The 18,757-nt window shown below is 43.9% G+C and overlaps 1 protein-coding gene across 1 annotated transcript; it reads right to left on the bottom strand.

Moving 5' to 3' along the window:
- Positions 1-245: 245 nt before the first annotated feature.
- Positions 246-17,286, bottom strand: LOC106584372 (protein ENL). Its single transcript, XM_045706167.1, has 12 exons — positions 17,144-17,286; positions 14,545-14,725; positions 12,620-12,702; positions 11,712-11,855; positions 10,795-10,920; positions 8,518-8,838; positions 8,093-8,483; positions 7,733-7,841; positions 7,272-7,371; positions 4,855-4,923; positions 4,505-4,576; positions 246-4,366 (listed from the first exon to the last, which is right to left on the bottom strand). The coding sequence occupies exons 1-12, from the start codon at positions 17,153-17,155 to the stop codon at positions 4,238-4,240; spliced, it is 1,737 nt and encodes a 578-aa protein (XP_045562123.1). The 5' UTR covers positions 17,156-17,286; the 3' UTR covers positions 246-4,237.
- Positions 17,287-18,757: the final 1,471 nt, after the last annotated feature.

The raw sequence follows: 18,757 nt of genomic DNA, 5'->3' as shown, positions 1-18,757 counted from the left end.
TTTTTTCAGAGTTCTCAGTTGTCATGAACGCACAGAAGTCGGATATTTACGAGTTCCCAGTTGTTTTGAATGCGGCATAAACCTTGTCAGCATAACCGTTTTAACTCTGCAGTGCCCGATTCACCACACAATCTGTTTAACATGAAATGATCCCCATGTGACCTATATAATTCACCCCTTCAAATGGAGTCCATCCAGAGTTCAGAAGTTCAAACACTGGTCATCTAAGAGCCACAACAACGACAGACAGTACTCAATGACTTTATTAATAATATATGATTTCAAAATAAAAAATAACATTAAAATAACATTTTTGTCCTTAACACAACTTGCATTGTATGGCCACATGGTGGCATCGTATGCCAAGTTTAAAATACCAAATCGTGTTGTTCTGCCGTTCAGCCCATGGTAGCACTTTATCACCCCTTCCCGTCAGCAAACCCTGCCTTGATAAATAAAGCTAACACGTTCCCTGTCATAAACCAGGTTTCCATCCAATTGGCGACAGATTTTCATGCGAATATTCTAAAATCCGCATAAAAACAACATTTCATTTTCCCACCAGAGATGCGTTACCATCAAATTGACTCGTTGCAAATAAAAGACTGTGCATGATGACGTATGGCACGTTCAAATAAATACATGTTGCGGTTAAATTCCCATGTACCGAATAAAAAAATACTATTAAAGTTTCCATCGTATTTTTTTTACTCTACTGATGGTTCTAACAAAGCATTTTGCGTTATATAGTGAGTGTGCCCAATCTGGTATTGGCACCTGAGCTCTAGCTGAGGGTTTCCAAAACTCGGTGTGTTGTTTCTGTTGTGGCCCAGGACAAGCAAACTTGATACTACTTGTCAACTAATCATTAAGTCCTTGACAAATTGAATCAGGTGTTTTTGTCCGGGGATACAATACAATTGTGTGACGTTGGGGGCACTGGAGGACCGGAGTTGGGAAACACTGGTCGGAGATTATAATTATTCATTTAATCTGTAATTTAATAAACGGCATGCTTTCCCGACGAATCGTAGAGGGAGAACCACACGTCATCGCGTGACTCCAGATGTATTTATCAATATTTGCGCATAAATGAGTTTCCAGATACATTTCGTTCATAATTCATTTTACCTACACACAAATATCCCACCTTGTCCAGAGTATTGTTTTGTCGACATTTGTAAAGTTTACCGGAAAAAGGTTCTGTTTCCATTAGGCCGGTCATGATATTTTTTTATCCGACATGTACTTTACTCGCATAAAAAGGTTGGATGGAAACCTGGTTAGAGACACGTATAATAACCAGTGATACAGAAAACGGGCCTCTGCCCATGCCACCTCACATTCCTAAGGAACAGTTCGTTGCTTTTTTGTATTTTTTTCCTGTTAAAATCCAGAGTAGATAGTCTACCTTTGCTTATCATACATTTAAATATATAGATAGACTATATAATATAGTTTGAATTGGCATGGTATCTTTTCCTATGGTGTTCTTATTTAAGAGTTTAAGGGATCGAAATTGGATAAAAATACAGAGAAATTTTGAAGGGGGGGGGTGACAGTTTATGCCTGGGCTTCGTAACCATACCTCATAGAGTACGGACAAATAGAACGCTGCCTCACTTTGAGTTAAAAACACTCAAATTATAATAGGACATACACATAAAAATACTTATTCTCACTGAAAAGTCCACCTTTTCCTGCTTGATATAATTATACTGGATGATATCGACATGGTTAGCTCATACATCAAACATATTCCCAACACCTGTTCCGTGGTGTTTAACTGCAACAACTATGATCCACAATACAACATTTAGGGAAGTTTTCCTTGACGCAACACTAGAATTAACAGAACTGACAGCATGTTTCTGTATGTAGAATGACAAAACATGCCAATACAAATAAAAACAATTAAATAAGAATTTTAAAAAACGTTGGCAAAAAATCTATTTGTATTGCATGTAAATATTGTATAAAATTCTTAAAAATACAGTTTAGATAATTACTTAAGTCACCACAGCCAAAAGTGCAGAGGTACATAAATAAAAGATTGACTGTTCGTAGATGGTAGATGAGGTTCTCTCTGGGAGAGCTGCACAGAGCTCCCTGCCACTCAACCCTTCAGCGGCCCTTCCCCAACCCCCACCCCCTTCACCTTCGTGCCTCAACTCCATGACAAGGGAAAAACTGAGTGCCCCCGGTCAAGGGGTAGAGTTCATGAACTAGGACTTGGGAGTTAAAAGTTCACACACACAAGAGGAAAGCAACGTTCTCTTTTTCCACTCGCTTGACACACACAATCTATCACACTCACAGATGCAAATTCATCTTAAAAATCACTTGCGGGGACTTGTTGACATAGGCACACCCAGACAAATAAAAGGGTGGTGGACAGAGCAGAGTGGATGCTGAGAGGAACATAAGGCGGTTGTTGTTTCACTCTAGAACAGAACCACACATTCAGAGTCCTCAACACCACAGCACCCTCACAGAGAAGGGCCAGAGAGGTGAGTGTGCACTTTGCAGAGGCAGGCAACAGAATGGACATAACTATTAAAGCTATTAGCATTAGAATAAATACAACTGTTCACGAGGTGAAACAGAAAGAAAAGTGAGGGGGGAATGAAGCAGGGAGGGGATCACCCAAAGAGAGAAGAGACAGCTCATTAGTCTGCGTGTGAAACCACAGTGGATGTGAAGGCTAGAGGGGCTACAGTAAGAGGAACATGTCTAACAGATTGACTGAGTGATAGGCCTGGTCTGGCACGGTCCCTTTCCATAGAAAACTACACCTCAGACAACAGAACATGAGCTATACAACCATTCATATCACGATCTGGAAAGAAAAGGCAATCATTTGGAGCAGACGCCTGAACTTCCCTAAAGGACCACTGCTAATGCACAGTGTCTTAGGATTTCTGGAAGGCTTATGTTCCTTATAACAGCAGAGATAGATCCTTGGAAGAAGCTTCAAATCTGCAGACAAACCGCACGAGGAGCATCAACTGATTTCAAGAGAGGGCACTGTTAAGACAAAACTGGAGTTTCAGGCTTCCCAATTAACATTTAGTCAGAGGAAGGACTTTGCTCTTTAACCAGTGTCAGTGGATAGACATAAAAGGCACTAAGAGGATAGTAGGTTTGTTGCTAGCCCTAGAAAATGAACAGGAATACATTCATAGCTCACAGGTATCTGAACCGCAATCCAAAAATACTCCAAACGTATCAGTACAAGAATTAAATGTAAAAAAGCGTGGCCCCTTTTTTTTCTTGGATCTGGGAGACTATGGCTACTTGTCACGGCTTTTCACCCCCCACCACTAAAAAGGCAATTCAGAAGTGATCCTTTCCCCAGAAGTTGAGCCCTTTCATGCACATCAAGATAGAAGAGGGGAGGGGGTGTCAAGGTTCAGCTTTCAAAGAGGGAGTGAAAGGAAACTGAACAGACAAGAGATGAACCCCATCTAAAACACACTACCACCAACAAGCACGTACACAACTTCGTACCTGCATGTGTGAAGACACTCTGGAATGGGACCCAAATGCTTCTCACAGTGTGTGTGTGTGTTTAAGGGCTGTTGCTTGTGCTCAAGCTTAAAAAGAGTCACTAACCAAAAATATCATCCCCCTAAAGCCTCTGAAATGCACGCTCGCCCAGACACACGCTCGCCCAGACACACGCTCGCCCAGACACACGCTCGCCCAGACACACGCTCGCCCAGACACACGCTCACCCAGACAGGAAAATTCCTACAGAGATATGAACCCCAGCTGAGAGGAGGGGGAGGGGAGGAGTGTTGTGTCGACTAAGGGAGTGTGAGTGGGGAGAGAGGAGATAGAGGGGGGAAGTATTGGGTTTGCAAAGGCTAGAAGTGAGGGGGGAGGGGAGGGAGAGTCGAGTGGTCGCATTCCACAGTTCTGCACACAGGCTGCTGTGCTGTTCTCCACAAGAAACATATATAATACGTCTCCTGCCAGACCCAGTCCAGACAGGCCAGCTCCTAGTCCTGTCCTCCAGTCCAGTCCAGGTTAGAGGGACAGTGGCATAGCTGCTCTCTCTTACTCTGACCTCCTCTCTCCTCCCCTCACCCCGTTCCTCTGTTCTTCTCCAGCGACAAGTGAAAGTGTGTGTTCTGTTGTTGTTCTGTGGTTTAGCTCTGTCTGGTGTGTGGCTGTAGCTTCTGTTACTACTCCCCCCCAGTGGGGGTCCAGGGACTGCGCTACGGGCTTGCTGTCACGTGGCTGTGTCCTCCAGGTAGCTCTGTAGTTTGCGGACGGTCGTCTCGTCCAGAGAGAACAGGTCAAAGTCAAAGGTGGTGTTGGTCACGTTGAAGTGGCCCGTCTCCTCGATAAGATTCACTATCTAAGGAGAGGAGAGGACTTAGATGACTACAATATCACATTGATGATAACACAATAGCGTGGCCTGATAGTGTGATGGGAAAGTATGTTTTGTAACACGTCCACCTGACCACACACAGGGCTAGTTATGGCTCCATACCTGCTGTAGGACGTTGCGCTCCCTCAGAGCCATCAGTCTGCGGTGGAGATCCACCAGCTCCTCTGTGTAGGCCTGGAGAACAGGAAGAGAAGGGAGTTTGTGGTTAGTGGTGCAGTCCTTGAGTCTACTATTAGGTATATGATTACTGATTAACCAGTGTTTTCTACTGCAGTTTTACACCAGGAATACGTGGAGTGGTGAGCTGGTAGTGATATCTCTATAATAGTGGTGATAGAGCAGTATCGTAGAATTTGAACACTACACTGGTAATATAACCACTTAAAACAGATGTTTGAACACAAAAATAAGAAACAAAGGTAATGTAAACTGTGATTATTTACCCTTCCTACCTTCTCGTATCCTTTCTTTAGCACCTTCTCTGGGCGGCTGCAGATGTCTGGGCTCTTCCTGCCCAAGACCTGCTCAGAGAGAGACCGAACACAGAGACAGAGAGATGGAGGAAAGAATGGAAAGCAGATAAACAGAGATCAGAATGGGAAGGATGGTGCTTTAGGAGAGCAAATCTTAACACACACCACCAGTCTCCTGTTGTGGTGCTAGGAATACTGACAGGTGTGGCTGCTTTGCGTGTTATATTGTTCTCTTTACCTTCTAGCCCTTTGTGCTGTTGTCTGTGCCCAATAATGTTTTTACCCTGTTTTGTGCTGCTACCATGTTGTGCTGCTGCCATGTTGTATTGCTACCATGCTGTGTTGACATGTGTCGTCCCCGCAGGAGGCCTTTTGCCTTTTGGTAGGCCGTCATTGTAAATAAGAATTTGTTCTTAACTGACTTGTCTAGTTAAATAAAGGTTAAATAAATAAGTAAATATATATTAGCTCTGCAAAAAAAGAAACGTCCCTTTTTCAGGACCCTGTCTTCCAAAGATAATTGGTAAAAATCCAAATAACTTCACAGATCTTCATTGTAAAGGGTTTAACACTGTTTCCCATGCTTGTTCAATGAACCATAAACAATTAACGAACATGCACCTGTGGAACGGTCGTTAAGACACTAACAGCTTACAGACGGTAGGCAATTAAGGTCACAGTTATGAAAACTTAGGACACTAGAGGCCTTTTTACTGACTCTGAAAAACACCAAAAGAAAGATGCCCAGGGTCCCTGCTCATCTGTGTGAACGTGCCTTAGGCATGCTGCAAGGAGGCATGAGGACTGCAGATGTGGAAGGGCAATAAATTGCAATGTCCGTACTGTGAGATGCCTAAGACAGAGCTACAGGGAGAGAGGACGGACAGCTGATCGTCCTCGCAGTGGCAGACCACGTGTAACACCTGCACAGGATCGGTACATCCGAACATCATACCTGCGGGACAGGTACAGGATGGCAACAACAACTGCCCGAGTTACACCAGGAACGCACAATCCCTCCATCAGTGCTCAGACTGTCCGCAATAGGCTGAGAGAGGCTGGACTGAGGGCTTGTAGGCCTGTTGTAAGACAGGTCCTCACCAGACATCACCGGCAACAACGTCGCCTATGGGCACAAACCCACCGTCGCTGGACCAGACAGGACTGGCAAAAAGTGCTCTTCACTGACGAGTCGCGGTTCATCATTGAAGGAATGAGCGTTACAAAGAGGCCTGTACTCTGGAGGGGGATCGATTTGGAGGTAGAAGGTCCTTCATGGTCTGGACAGGTGTGTCACAGCATCATCGGACTGAGCTTGTTGTCATTGCAGGCAATTTCAACGCTGTGCATTACAGAGAAGACATCCTCCTCCCTCATCTGGTACCTTACCTGCAGGCTCATCCTGACATGACCCTCCAGCATGACAATGCCACCAGCCATACTGCTCGTTCTGTTTGTGATTTCCTGCAAGACAGGAATGTCAGTGTTCTGCCATGGCCAGCGAAGAGCCCGGATCTCAATCCCATTAAGCACTTCTGGGACCTGTTGGATCGGAGGGTGAGGGCTAGGGCCATTCCCCCCAGAAATGTCCGGGAACTTGCAGGTGCCTTGGTGGAAGAGTGGCCACACCAGATACTGACTGTTACTTTTGATTTTGATCCTCCCTTTGTTTAGGGACACATTATTCCATTTCTGTTAGTCACATGTCTGTGGAACTTGTTGAGTTTGTGTCTCAGTTGTTGAATCTTGTTATGTTCATACAAATATTTACATGTTAAGTTTGCTGAAAATAAACGCAGCTGACAGTGAGAGGACGTTTCTTTTTTGCTGAGTTTATATATTTTTTTTAAATACCGGTTTGAAGGAGAAATTATATAATTAAAGGTGCTACACATAGAACTTAACTGAATTTCTACATCGTAACTTCTGACAATGTCCATATTATAGCTGGCTTTAATAGTGGAATGATAGTGTTTCACATTATTACTTACCCACCAGTGTTGTGATTGGCTGTGAAATTTGCCTATTGATTTCTCCCGCCGGAGCGGCATCCACTATTAGTGGCAGATATATTATGGATGTTTTCTGAAATTACAATGCAAAAATTCTCTAAAATCCAATTTATAACGTTAGCACCTTTAATGATGGGGATTTTGTCAAAGGAGAAACAATAGAATTAGAAATCTGGAGCGACAATGGAGACGGAGAAAACAGTCCAGTCCTGGGAGAGATTAGAGGAGCCGAGCTTTACCCCGTTACTGCGGGGGAGCCGAGCTTTACCCCGTTACTGCGGGGGAGCCGAGCTTTACCCCGTTACTGCGGGGGAGCCGAGCTTTACCCCGTTACTGCGGGGGAGCCGAGCTTTACCCCGTTACTGCGGGGGAGCCGAGCTTTACCTTGTTATTGGAGGAGCTGTGTTTCTGTGGAGGTGGCACCGGGTCTCGACTGGGGCGGTGCGAGCCGTCACTGCTGTCACTCTCGCTGTCCAGGCTCAGTCTGACAGGGAACAGAGGCAGAAAGCTCTCATTGTGCCCCATTTAGCACAGGTAGCCTGTGTATATAGGTGGTGGGTGGGCACACGTTTTGCTAAAGGATTAAGAAGTCCAATCGGTGTTTGCAGCTCAAATTATTAAAATCTTTAAAGTAACACCTATAAAGAACAGCTAACACGTGCTTATTTGCTAGAGACATACAGACACACTGTGTTTCATAATTCCACAAACATTAACAGTCAAGCAATGCTAATTTCTTAAGGATCAGACTAACTGGTGAAAATGACCTAACTACAGAGGCATCAGAGGCCTATGACACAGTAACGTAAAGAGTGAGATATGGGGAGAAATTGAGAGAGACTTACCGTGAGTCACGGTTGGGCGGGTTGGTCTTGACAGGCGTCCCTTCCTCAGAGCTGCTGTCGTCATCTGACTCCTCTGACTGCAGGTCCTCCACCATAGAGCGCAGCGGGCCTAGAGTACGTACACACCGTTAACAGAGAACGTTTGCTAAATGCACATATTTGACGCAACACAACCATCAATTAAACATCTGAATAGCTCAGCCTAAAAGTGGGATATTAGAAAAATATTATAATTAGCGACAGTACCATTCCTACATTAAAGCACAAACCATGCCCCCTAAAGACAACCAATGTGTCAGAATGTCCTCTCCAGCGGATGTGTAAATCCCATGTTATCTGTCTAGAGAATGATAGGCTTACCTTGGCCTTGTTTCTGTCCAGGCTCAAAGTCAGATTCTGAGCTGGAATCAGAGCTGGAGCTGGAGTTAGAGGGACTGGAGGGGGCTGACTGCTCTGATTTGGATGAGGCTTCATCCTCAGAGTTGGAGTCGTCAGACTCAGGCAGTTTCTTGGGCTCCTTGACCTCCTGAGTGTCGGCCTTGCTGCCCTTGGGCCAACGACCCTTCTCCTTGGGGGGTTTCTTCTCTGGGTAGCCAGGGGCGGCTGCAGACGATGAGGAGACCCGGGGAGAGGCTCCGGTGAAGGGCCCTGCAGCTGCCCCTTTAGATCCCTCTGAGCTGCTCTTCTTCTGCTTCTTGGCACTGGGTTTGGGAGATTCCACAGTGGAGGGCCGCTTCCCGGGGCCTTTGGACTCCAGCGGGCCCCCCCCCCTCCTCCTCCCCCACCGCCCCCTCCCCCCCCCCTCCTTTGGGGGACATGCCCTCCATCTTGGCCTCCTTCAGGGTGAGTTTGGGCTCTTTGAAGGCAGCCTTGGGAAGGACCTTGCCCTCATCTTTGATTTTGATCTCTGCTGGCTTCTTGGACGAGGAAGAAGAGGGCTCGCGGGCGCTCTTGCTGCTGCCCCCTCCTCCCCCGTCGCGGTCGCTGTCACCCTTGGACCCAGCCTTGCTCTCAGAGTCTTTGCGGGGCCGTTCGCGGTGCTCCTTGGTCAGCTTGTGGGGCTTGGGCCCTTTATTGCTGCCTGCACTGCCCTCTTTACTGGGCTCCTAAAGACAGGGACAAGTACACATGATATCAAAGTCACATCCCTATTCAATTAGGTGCTGGGCTGTAAATATATATAATAAAGGTAAGTATTGGCCATTCACACAGGTGCTCCGCCACATATTTCTTGATTGTCAGCAAAGAAAGATCTGAGTGAGAGCATCATACTTGAGCAGATCAATCACTATGATAATCACTCTGGTGTCAATGCACTTAGCCAAAGGCCCACTGAAGGACTAACATTCTATGTGAGCAGGGCAGAGTGAGGAGCGTACCCAATTTGACTGGAGCGCGGAGCAATATTCCTAAATGCTGGAGCATCGGCCTTCCCGCCCGCTCCAATTTCATTTCAAAAGAGTTCACTTCACGAGCTCAGGGCCTGTCCGGCCCAGAATGCATTTGTAGTCTACTCGTGTGCTGCTATAGCCCCTTGCTTTAGCTACCGTCATGGAGTTCGCAAAAAATATTTTCATAAAGAAACTGATCAAACACACAAGTGCAAAATCAAGATGACCAAAAGCAAGAGAGGGAATGCGGTGATGTCCACAACTAAAGAATCATTGTGGATTTCTGAAAAGACACAACCCGAAAGCATGATGGTGTACTTACTATGTGCACATCCTAAAAGAAAGGAACAAGGTGGGTAGCTAATTAAGTGTGTCATTGTAGCCAAGTATTTATAAACAAAAAATGTAATCTCTTAAAAGTTTCCTTTATTGTTGTTCTATTATCTACACAATAGGCCATAATTGATTTTGGTGCAATTGGCCTGGCATATTCCAACTTTCAATTAGCTTTCTGTTTTGATTGGGTTATTTTAACTAAAAACCTTCACCTATAGAAAATAACAACTCTGCATCTCTGCCCAGCCTGGCAAGAATGGCCAATAGGGTGTTTAGATTCACCAGTGGCTCGGGAAGTGAGGAGAGGATATTCTCTGCTGCTGGCCTGCTCTCCAGGCACCATCACATGAGCCTGAAGCCACAGACGGGCCAAACTCATGTTTCGAAAAATGAATTAAAAGAGGCGCTGTAGACTGAGCCTAATAAAGCATTCTTTGTTTAATTTGTATTTAATTCTAAGTCACAGCCTATATGCGCAATTTATAGACTATAATGATTTAATACAACTAAATGTTGTTTAAATGCTGAGTGCTTAATGTCCTTGACTCCTTACCTGCCTAGTGTGTCGCACTCGCAAATGCTTAACAATGTATTTCTTTGTAGGCTATAGCCTTGAGATAATTTAAATACAGCCTAAATAATACATTTCCATTCCTTCTCAGACTCCCTGTCAGGCTCCTGACCTATTTAGAGTGTTTAATATGACACGTAGCCTATTTGAAATGATGATCGCTTCTTACATTCATCATTTCCTGTTAATTAAAATACTTTTCATTCAAATCATATGGCTTGGTTACAATACTTCAAAACCAAATGGTAGGTCCAGGTAGTCACAAAAATAGATGGGTGTTGATTAAATTGTGATTTTAATGAATGGAGCAAATTTGGAGCGGCAGTTTCTCTTCTGTGAGTGCGGAGCTGTTTTTAGCGGAGCGGTTGGAGGACCTGGATTTCCAACCGCTCAACCCCGATCACATACTCGGCACAACATGCATGCACATATCCATACGCAGAACATCGTCCATGTTGTACTATGATGATTCAACAGGGTGGTAAATGCTAAACCAGGAAAGGATGTTTGTAATCATGCAGGTTTATTTGGGATCAACTGTGACCTAGAGTAGGCAGCGAAGTCCAGCTGAATTAATGAAAGGATCCCATTATACGATTAAAGGCTTGGGAAACAAAGACACACAGGTTTGCCGTCCCTTATCGCAACTGTATTCTACTCTCCTATTCTCCCTACCCTCTGCTGTATTGACTGGTTGAGCAATCCTATACACATTCCTACGCCTTCTTTCTTATCAGTGTACTAGGCTAGGAAGTGCTGCTCACCTTTGATCCATGGGAGGTCTTGGTCTTCTTGGGGTCTGAGAAGGCAGACAGTGGGATGGTGGGGAGCATGGGGTAGTCTGGACTGGGCCTCGACACCGCCTCCGCCCCTTCAGGCACCACCATGACCTGAGAGACAAACAAATAGGGAGAAGAGTGTGAACAAACACACCAGGGTTGGGGTCAATTCTGAATTGAGTTGCAATTTGCTATTTTATTCCAATTCAATTCAACTGGCCACACCCCACAGAAAGCTGAATTTAATTTGAATTCAAAGGAAGTAGAATTTAATTCAAGGAAATTCAAATGTTTGTTTATTCTACACATCACCATATAAATGTTTATTTTGACGTCATGTTTGGTTATCAGTACCATGTAGTATAAGTTTGAAGCATAACATTTAATTTTTAAAACTCATGGTCCTAAAACAATTTTAAATAATTAAAGTGGTCTGAAAATATTTTAAGATCATGTTGTGGGTTGTCTATAAATCATTCATAATTCCCTTAATGTTTTTCAATATCAGAATACATTTCCCAGAATGCATTTGATCAAACACTGCAGTATGGAAGGGAACAATCTAACATCTCATGACAAAGAAAATACAGTTTGACATCTTTGCGTTCTACTCAAACTAATATGTGAAATGGTATGTGTGTACTCTTTGCATTAATAAGTGGCATTTCCTTTTGATAAAATATTTGTCAAATGAATGAGACTTTCATGTTCTAGTTCAATTGGTTTGAATTAAATTCTACTTCCTTCAATTCAAATTCTGCAGGGTGTGACCAATTCCAATTAAATCCCAATTCATTGTTTGAATTCAATTCAACCCTGAAACACGCCAACAACATTCCCTCTTGCCATTCCACTTCCCACTTATTCTAACACATCCATCCTGTACCCCATCCCCAGCTCACCCCTCCAGCCTTGACCAGCTTGCGTCTGAACTCCCGGGTGGGGTTGTTAAAGGTGAGCTTCTCACAGCGCAGGTGATTGACAGGGGGGTTCCCCTCCAGGTTCAGGAAGAGGTCATAGTTGAAGCACACCTTCTTGGGCTCCTCCTGTAAGTAATAATGAACATATCTAATTAGCCCCGCCAAGCCCTTATCAGAATATTATCAGCTAACAGTAAGAATAAGCGATTCCACGAGGCATACCTGGAGTGCACACACTGATAAGAACTAACATTCCCCAATGGGAGAGAACTTCAGCAAACAGTAGAACATTTTGGTAAACAAATGGATTCTTTCTGATCAGCCGCCACTTTCAGAGCATGCCAGGAGTCATAGGGTTACTGATACAGGACACAGTAAAAACATTCACGGCAGATAAACTGAAGGCCTTTTAAAAACAGGCGCTACAGTGACATGAAGAGGAGTTGCAGCCAGACAGACAGCTGACAAGACACCAGCCAGACCAGCAACCAAAGGCCCACTACTAGCATGACCAGTGTCACCACACACAGCCCCAGTATGACTGGCACCTAAACCTGGTGTCTACACACACACACAAATACGTCACATGACAGACTAAAAGCAGCACATGAACCATTGAGGAAATGAAATAGACACATTAAATACAAACCAAATGACATGAATATTGACCAACGACCCACAGAAAAACACCCATCTTATTCAGATGGTGCCGGTTAATATAAACAAGCCATTGTAGGAGAACTATGTCAGATTTGATTTCAGGAGAAGGCCTAGAGCACCAGAGGAACTCTAATCCATTAGGAATCACATGTAACAGTGGCCCATGTCCTGAGGGATAGATTGACACTGTTAACATAGTACCATTACAGAGGCTCTGACGGAGCTCTCACCTTGTTCTTGAAGTAGACCTCGATGGGCATGAGGAACCCAGCATAGCCCGACTCCTCCACTTTGTATGGTGGCTCCTTGCATACTGCAGAAACAACGACAGCACATCAACATACATTCAGGAGGAGAACATCAACGGCCATTGCGAGAAGGCTAATGGCGAACTAGTGCCAGCCTCCCATTGAGAGTCAGTCATTACAACCTGAAGCTAAAAGCTTATGGGAGCAATAATGTGCAATAACCATAATGACTGTGGACAACGACCCAAAGCTTTGCAGTGACTTAATGAGACGAGATGTGCCTGGTCTGGAGAACACCAGAGAAGACATCATGTTTATTGAAGTTCAGCACAAAAGGACAAAATCTGACCAAGCAACATGCATGCTTGACGTAGTAGGCAACGCTCCGAAGGCCTTCTGTGTGTTTGCACTTCACACTACCGTAGAATACGTTTATCAATATTGATTTAAAATTGTTGTCAAGGTGAATTCTAGGGATGTGCATCTTTCCCTTTCAAGACGATTTGATACATGGGCTCCGATACGTTTTAGTTTGAAACTAAATCGGTGCAATTTGGTTTGATTAGAGAACGAATAGATGCACTAACAATTGTTGCATAAACACATTCATTTTCCATTCTAAATACAAATCTGCTGCTGATGGAGCTCATGAGCTGGGCCTCTGAGCTGGATCTGTACGAGATCACTTCTGTGTCTGTGTTAATGTCTATGGTGTATGTACTATACAGGCACCAGAGCTGAGCCATAAGGCATCTACCACCCCACTACCAGATTAGGGGGGACAATGTAGCCTGTTTTTTGTCCCCCCAACTTTGGTTCTGAAATCACCATCACCCACTAATTAACTAGTATTTTTTGCAGATGAAGTGTGACCTAGTAATGTATCAATATACTGTATATCGTTTACAAATTAGCAATGACATAGCCAATGAATATATAGCTAGCACAACGTTGGATTTCAGCCTCCATCTCAAAATCAAATGGGTTTGACCGTTTGGACGTTTTTAACGGCGAGATCTTCTCTTCTGGCGTCGGCCATGCAGTGCGCCTTGCAAAAGTGATTATTGTCCTCGTTGTGAAATTATCAAATTTATCCTGTATATTTAAAAATGACCATATACACGGATTGTTTAAAGCAAAACTACCAAAACTATTACTGATGATGAACAATCAAAATAAACGATATTGTAAGCCAGGGTCAGCAGGAAGGCTATAGTCAGATGACAGTTGTCTCCGGTAGCTTACCTTTATTCTGGTAAAACGTCATTTTCAACAGCACATAGATGATAACAATAACCTAGCAAATTACATAGGTTGTCACTCAACTAATAAAGAGTAATATCACGCAAGCCATTTTATTATTTGAAAGCTGAAGGTGCTGCGCAGATGTGCAAGATCAGGAACAGGCCGCCTACCTCGCGTTGGTCAGCGTACAAAGCTGGGCACAGAGCACAGTTTGACTAGGCTACTGATATTGACTGGGGTTGTTCGGAATCCAAAATGATTTGTAGATCAATGACTGTCAACACAGTTACATGCAGTTCGACCCTGAAGAAGTGGACGCATCAGTTGGCAGAAAAGATTAGGTCTTTTCGGAAGGTAGAAAAAATGTAACGAGCAAAAATTAAAAAAAAGTGAACTGGTGATTCATAACGTTTTAATGGATTTTCTGACCTATGCATGCTACATTTGGATCGGTTTGGGGTCCATGGTCCGATGCACTTGTATCTTAAACATTTGAATCGGGGGCCAAAGTGCATCAGTGAACTGTTACATCCATAGTGAAACCCCTCTCCCCTCCCCAGACAAAAACAAACAAAGTAGTCACAGAACCAGTTTCAGCCAGGTACGTGTGTGTTTGCACACGAGCAAGTGCTGTTGTTGCGAGGGTGTTTTGTCTGACCCACCTCTCTTGGGTTTGGGGAAGCTCTCGTGCAGCCTGAAGACGACCTTCTCCACAAAGTGTTGTATGTCCCCCGTCTCAGGCCCTCGCACAAACACCATCCAGTCATGGGTGAAGCCCTCTGAGGTCACCTTCTTCCTCAGCTGGGCTCGATGTCCTAGCTCCAGCTTCACCTGCACTGTGCACTGCAGACACAAGGTCAGACAAACAAAAACAACTATTAGCATCTGAAATTGATCACTCATCGCAAGTTAGTAGCTTAGATAGGAAATTTAAATTATTTGATACTACAATTGAGAAAACAAAGTTGGTTTTTATGAGATGGTCACATCAGAAACTACAGACTGTGATTCGTTACCGAGAACAATGATAGTAGTTGAACGGACATCCAAATGACATGCTGCAGCGATCGGGACAGCTACTAAAGAGGGATTGGGAAGAGAGAGGGACGAGGGGACAGAAAAGTCACTTTATGTCCTGGCCTGAAGAATGTGGGGATTTGGCACCTTCTCTCCACAGTGCTCATGTGCTGTGACTGAGTGGAGGGATTAGGGGACAGGATTGAGATGAGCTGGTCTGGGACTCTGAGCCCCCCCCGTCTCACCCAGCCATTCTGTGGCGGTAATGCCCTTAAACTCCAGTCACTACCACACCCTGGGTCAGTACAGCAGCCATTGAGCCCATCAACCAACCAGCTCTCCAGGATCACTGGCATCACCAAAACCAGCTCAGAGATGACCAACCATTCATACACCGAGATCACCACAAACAAAATAGGTCCGAGATGGTTGGCATTGACTGGAGGAAAAAGACCAGAGCACCGTCTACCCTGATGCTCATGCGATAAAGATTATTGATTCATTTGAAACATTTACGGAAACAGTATGACGTTCAGTAACTTCCTTTGGTTCACTTCCCTGCCACAACAGAGAGATAACAAAATACACTGAGCCGCCATTATTGTTGCAAGTGACCCTCCCCCCGATCTAAAATGGATATTCTGAAGGGAAATGCCCTATTTGGCAGACAAGCAGACTCTCACAACAATGAACCCCCACGTGCCATGAAAAGAACACCCCTCATAACCAAGTTAACCTCCACTAGGGGAAAAATCATATGAAAGACTCCTTTGATGAGGCACACAGAAGAAGAAAAAAATTTGGCAAACGTTGCTGCACTCCCTCTGAAAAGAACCTGCTTCTCCGCTGCTGGAAGACAGCAGACTACTCTATCAACAGACCACAACAGGACACACCTGCAGAACCTTGAGCTCTGTACAGGTGGGCAGGCCCACCAGACACCACAGCCCTTACAGAGCTCACACTCCAGTCTACTCCAACTATAAAACACGTCACTATCCCACCATTTATCTGGTATGACCCTGTCCATCTCTGGTGCATTATTTTGAATTGAGATTTCATATGGCACAAATCATACAACGATAGAGTACAGACTAGACGTCATGATGCACAACAAGGCACATTAGCATTCTTTATCACATTTCCAGAAATAAGGCATGCAGCCAGTGGGCAATTTAGCAAAAAAAAACAAATTTGTGATGGTCTAGATTTCAGACATACGATTATTTATTAAAAGTCTACATCCCAAACAAACAAACCTTGAAATGTACAAAAATACAATTCCTATGTTAAGTGTTTCATGGCTGTTGATGGTGTACAGTTTTATATTGTTTGCCACTTTGAGTAATCACGGTAAACCGGCTAAAACGATTAGTCCTTCCTTGTCGTCACGGAATTCCACTGTTAGCATGCTTCAAAGGGGTAACACCGGACAGTGACATGTTCCCACAGGTGGATTCCATGAGTCAATTTGATATGGAAATAGTTTGCATTATCACGATGAGCATGAAACCTCCTACCTAGCTTGAGTAACAGCGGGTCAGTTACCGACATGATATTTCGAAAAATAAGATGGCCTACTAATGTCTGTCTATGGAAGTCAATGTGGACATGCATGGACGTTCCTCTATAAGTTTTCCCCCAACAAACCAGTGTCCAGCTAGCTGTTATACAATTTGTATCTCGAGGATTTTCAAATATCTTCATTAGTGCACAATCTGCCTTTAAACTGGTGGTGTAACTCCCGCTTTTCAATTCCAATTCGTCGCCGCTAGATACACACCCCTCCTTCCCTCCCCTCCACCCAGACCTGGAAAGAGCAATCCTTTCCACCGGCGTCTTGTAGCAGCTATTTACGTAGCTAGCGAAGGGCCGAGAACCCTAGTAGGTAGTAACTCGTGTAAATTAGGTTAGGAGCTGGGTAAGGAATAAGTTATACAACCTACTTTCTCAATATATACGTCCATAACACAAAAGTAGGCAAGAAATCCCTTTGTGTGCCCGTCTGATTGTGTGGCTAGCTAGCAATGCTGAGTTAAGCTAACGTTAGCCAGCTCGCTATGTCAAATACCGATGTACGCGATTGAGTGTGTGGCTAGCTAGCATAGCTCGTGAGCCAACTATGAGTTCGATTAGCAGGATTTTTTCGAGCACCAGGCATTCATTCCTGTCCCGGGCACAGCCTTCTAGTATTTTTTTTGTTAAAGGTTCAGGACTCACGAGGGGACACAAAAGTCACTTTACCTGATTCTCCATGATTCTGTGGCTTCAGTGATTCTTCTAACGTTATTTATTTACAGCGGCGTTTCGCGAGGTTATTCCCTGCTCCTCATTGTGTGTCAATTTCAGCCTAAACCGGAAGTCATACAGCACCCCTCCCCTTCCAGACGGCTACTGGCACGCAACCAAAACAGAAAGCTTTCTCACCCAATCAGGTAGGAAAAAACGTAAGCCATTTGTATTGCACCAACCGTAGTACTTCAGAGGGGGGACTTCTCACGATCGACAAATACAATTCAAGTATTTTACGTACCGTCTACGAGTGGGCGAGTTCGTTTTACCTGGCCCGGTGCCCCGGGTAAGCAGGGTTTGGATTTGTGTAACATTCCATTGGTCCTTAAGTGAAATCTCTACTCAACCGGCGCACCGGGCCATGCAAAATGAATTTTCCCACTGACAGGGCGCTTGTCAGAATATGTAAAGCAGTAAAGATGTTGGTCCAAATGTGGAATGCATATATTTGAATAGAAGTTACATAAATTTATCCTATAGTAACAGCGTATTGCCTCACAATTGAAAATCATATTCCCAAAGGAGTTCCTGTCCTTAATTTTATGTATAATTGAAACTGGAACATAATTGACATTTAAACATTTAAATTGTAATCCAACACACTCATTGGTGACATTGACATTAGTCATATAACTTAAGTACATTGCTTTCTACTAATGGGTGACATTTAAAAACGACTTTTTGCTGATGGTAAATTCTATCATATTTTTCTTTGACGTAATTACGTCAATTTTATGTGTGATATTGGACAGAGTGTCAGAGTTCTCTCTCAGCCCTGGCCTCTGTGTCACTCACACTGATCCAGTCTTTGAGGCATGAATCAGGCTTTTTGAAACCCCCACCTGGCTGTCAAAGACATATAAACGTCACTTAGTCAATATCTATTTTGCTTCTCCACTATTGAAGTGGTCGCCACGTTTGACTTAAGCCATCGCTGAAAGGGTTTTCAATGAAATTGTATAAAATGTACAAACACACGCACACACACACATAGATCATTCATAATTGGTTGTTGTTACCCAATATGTAAGTCATACATAAAGTCGATGGTTGTTACATATTTACAACTTTATATTCTAATCTGTACACTAGATGTCACTGTTGCTACTGACAGTTAACGGTGACATGTATCATGTTCATGCCCCAATTTCTTTGTGTCAGAAATATATTGTATCTTTCAGGTAGGAACATGCTTTGAAAAAATGTCTACAATGTACCAAATTATTTTACGTTTCTAGTTCATACTCCATTTATTTTCTTTCGGGGGGATTTCTGGTGGGTTTTCATTTTCCAGATATTTGTTCTTTTAGCAATGATCCTGAAACAAAACACTGTAGAGGTAGCAAAAATATAAAAGGTTTCAACCTTCTAGATTAATTTCTTTGCATTATGTCTAATGCTTAATAGATTGTTCAAAACACCTTCTTGAGTTCCAATTCATATAAGGAAATCAGTCAATTGAAATAAATTCATTCGGCCTTAATCTATGGATTTCACTTGACTGGGCAGGGGCGCAGCTGGGGAGTCAGGCCCAGCCAATCAGAATCAGTTTTTCCCCACAAAAGG

The sequence above is a fragment of the Salmo salar genome, chromosome ssa23, assembly GCF_905237065.1.
Source record: "Salmo salar chromosome ssa23, Ssal_v3.1, whole genome shotgun sequence".
In the NCBI taxonomy this organism is placed as follows: domain Eukaryota; kingdom Metazoa; phylum Chordata; class Actinopteri; order Salmoniformes; family Salmonidae; genus Salmo; species Salmo salar.
The sequence above is the reverse complement of the archived record's forward strand: the minus strand, read 5'-3'. Positions and strand labels throughout refer to the sequence as shown.

Excerpts from the sequence above, each read along its gene's own strand:
- LOC106584372 (XM_045706167.1), bottom strand. Across the intron at positions 11,856-12,619 it reads AGGTCTACTTCAAGAACAAG|GAGGAGCCCAAGAAGGTGTG; the intron begins GTGAGAGCTCCG and ends TATTACTTACAG. Across the intron at positions 4,924-7,271 it reads ACAGCTCCTCCAATAACAAG|GTCTTGGGCAGGAAGAGCCC; the intron begins GTAAAGCTCGGC and ends CTCTCTGAGCAG.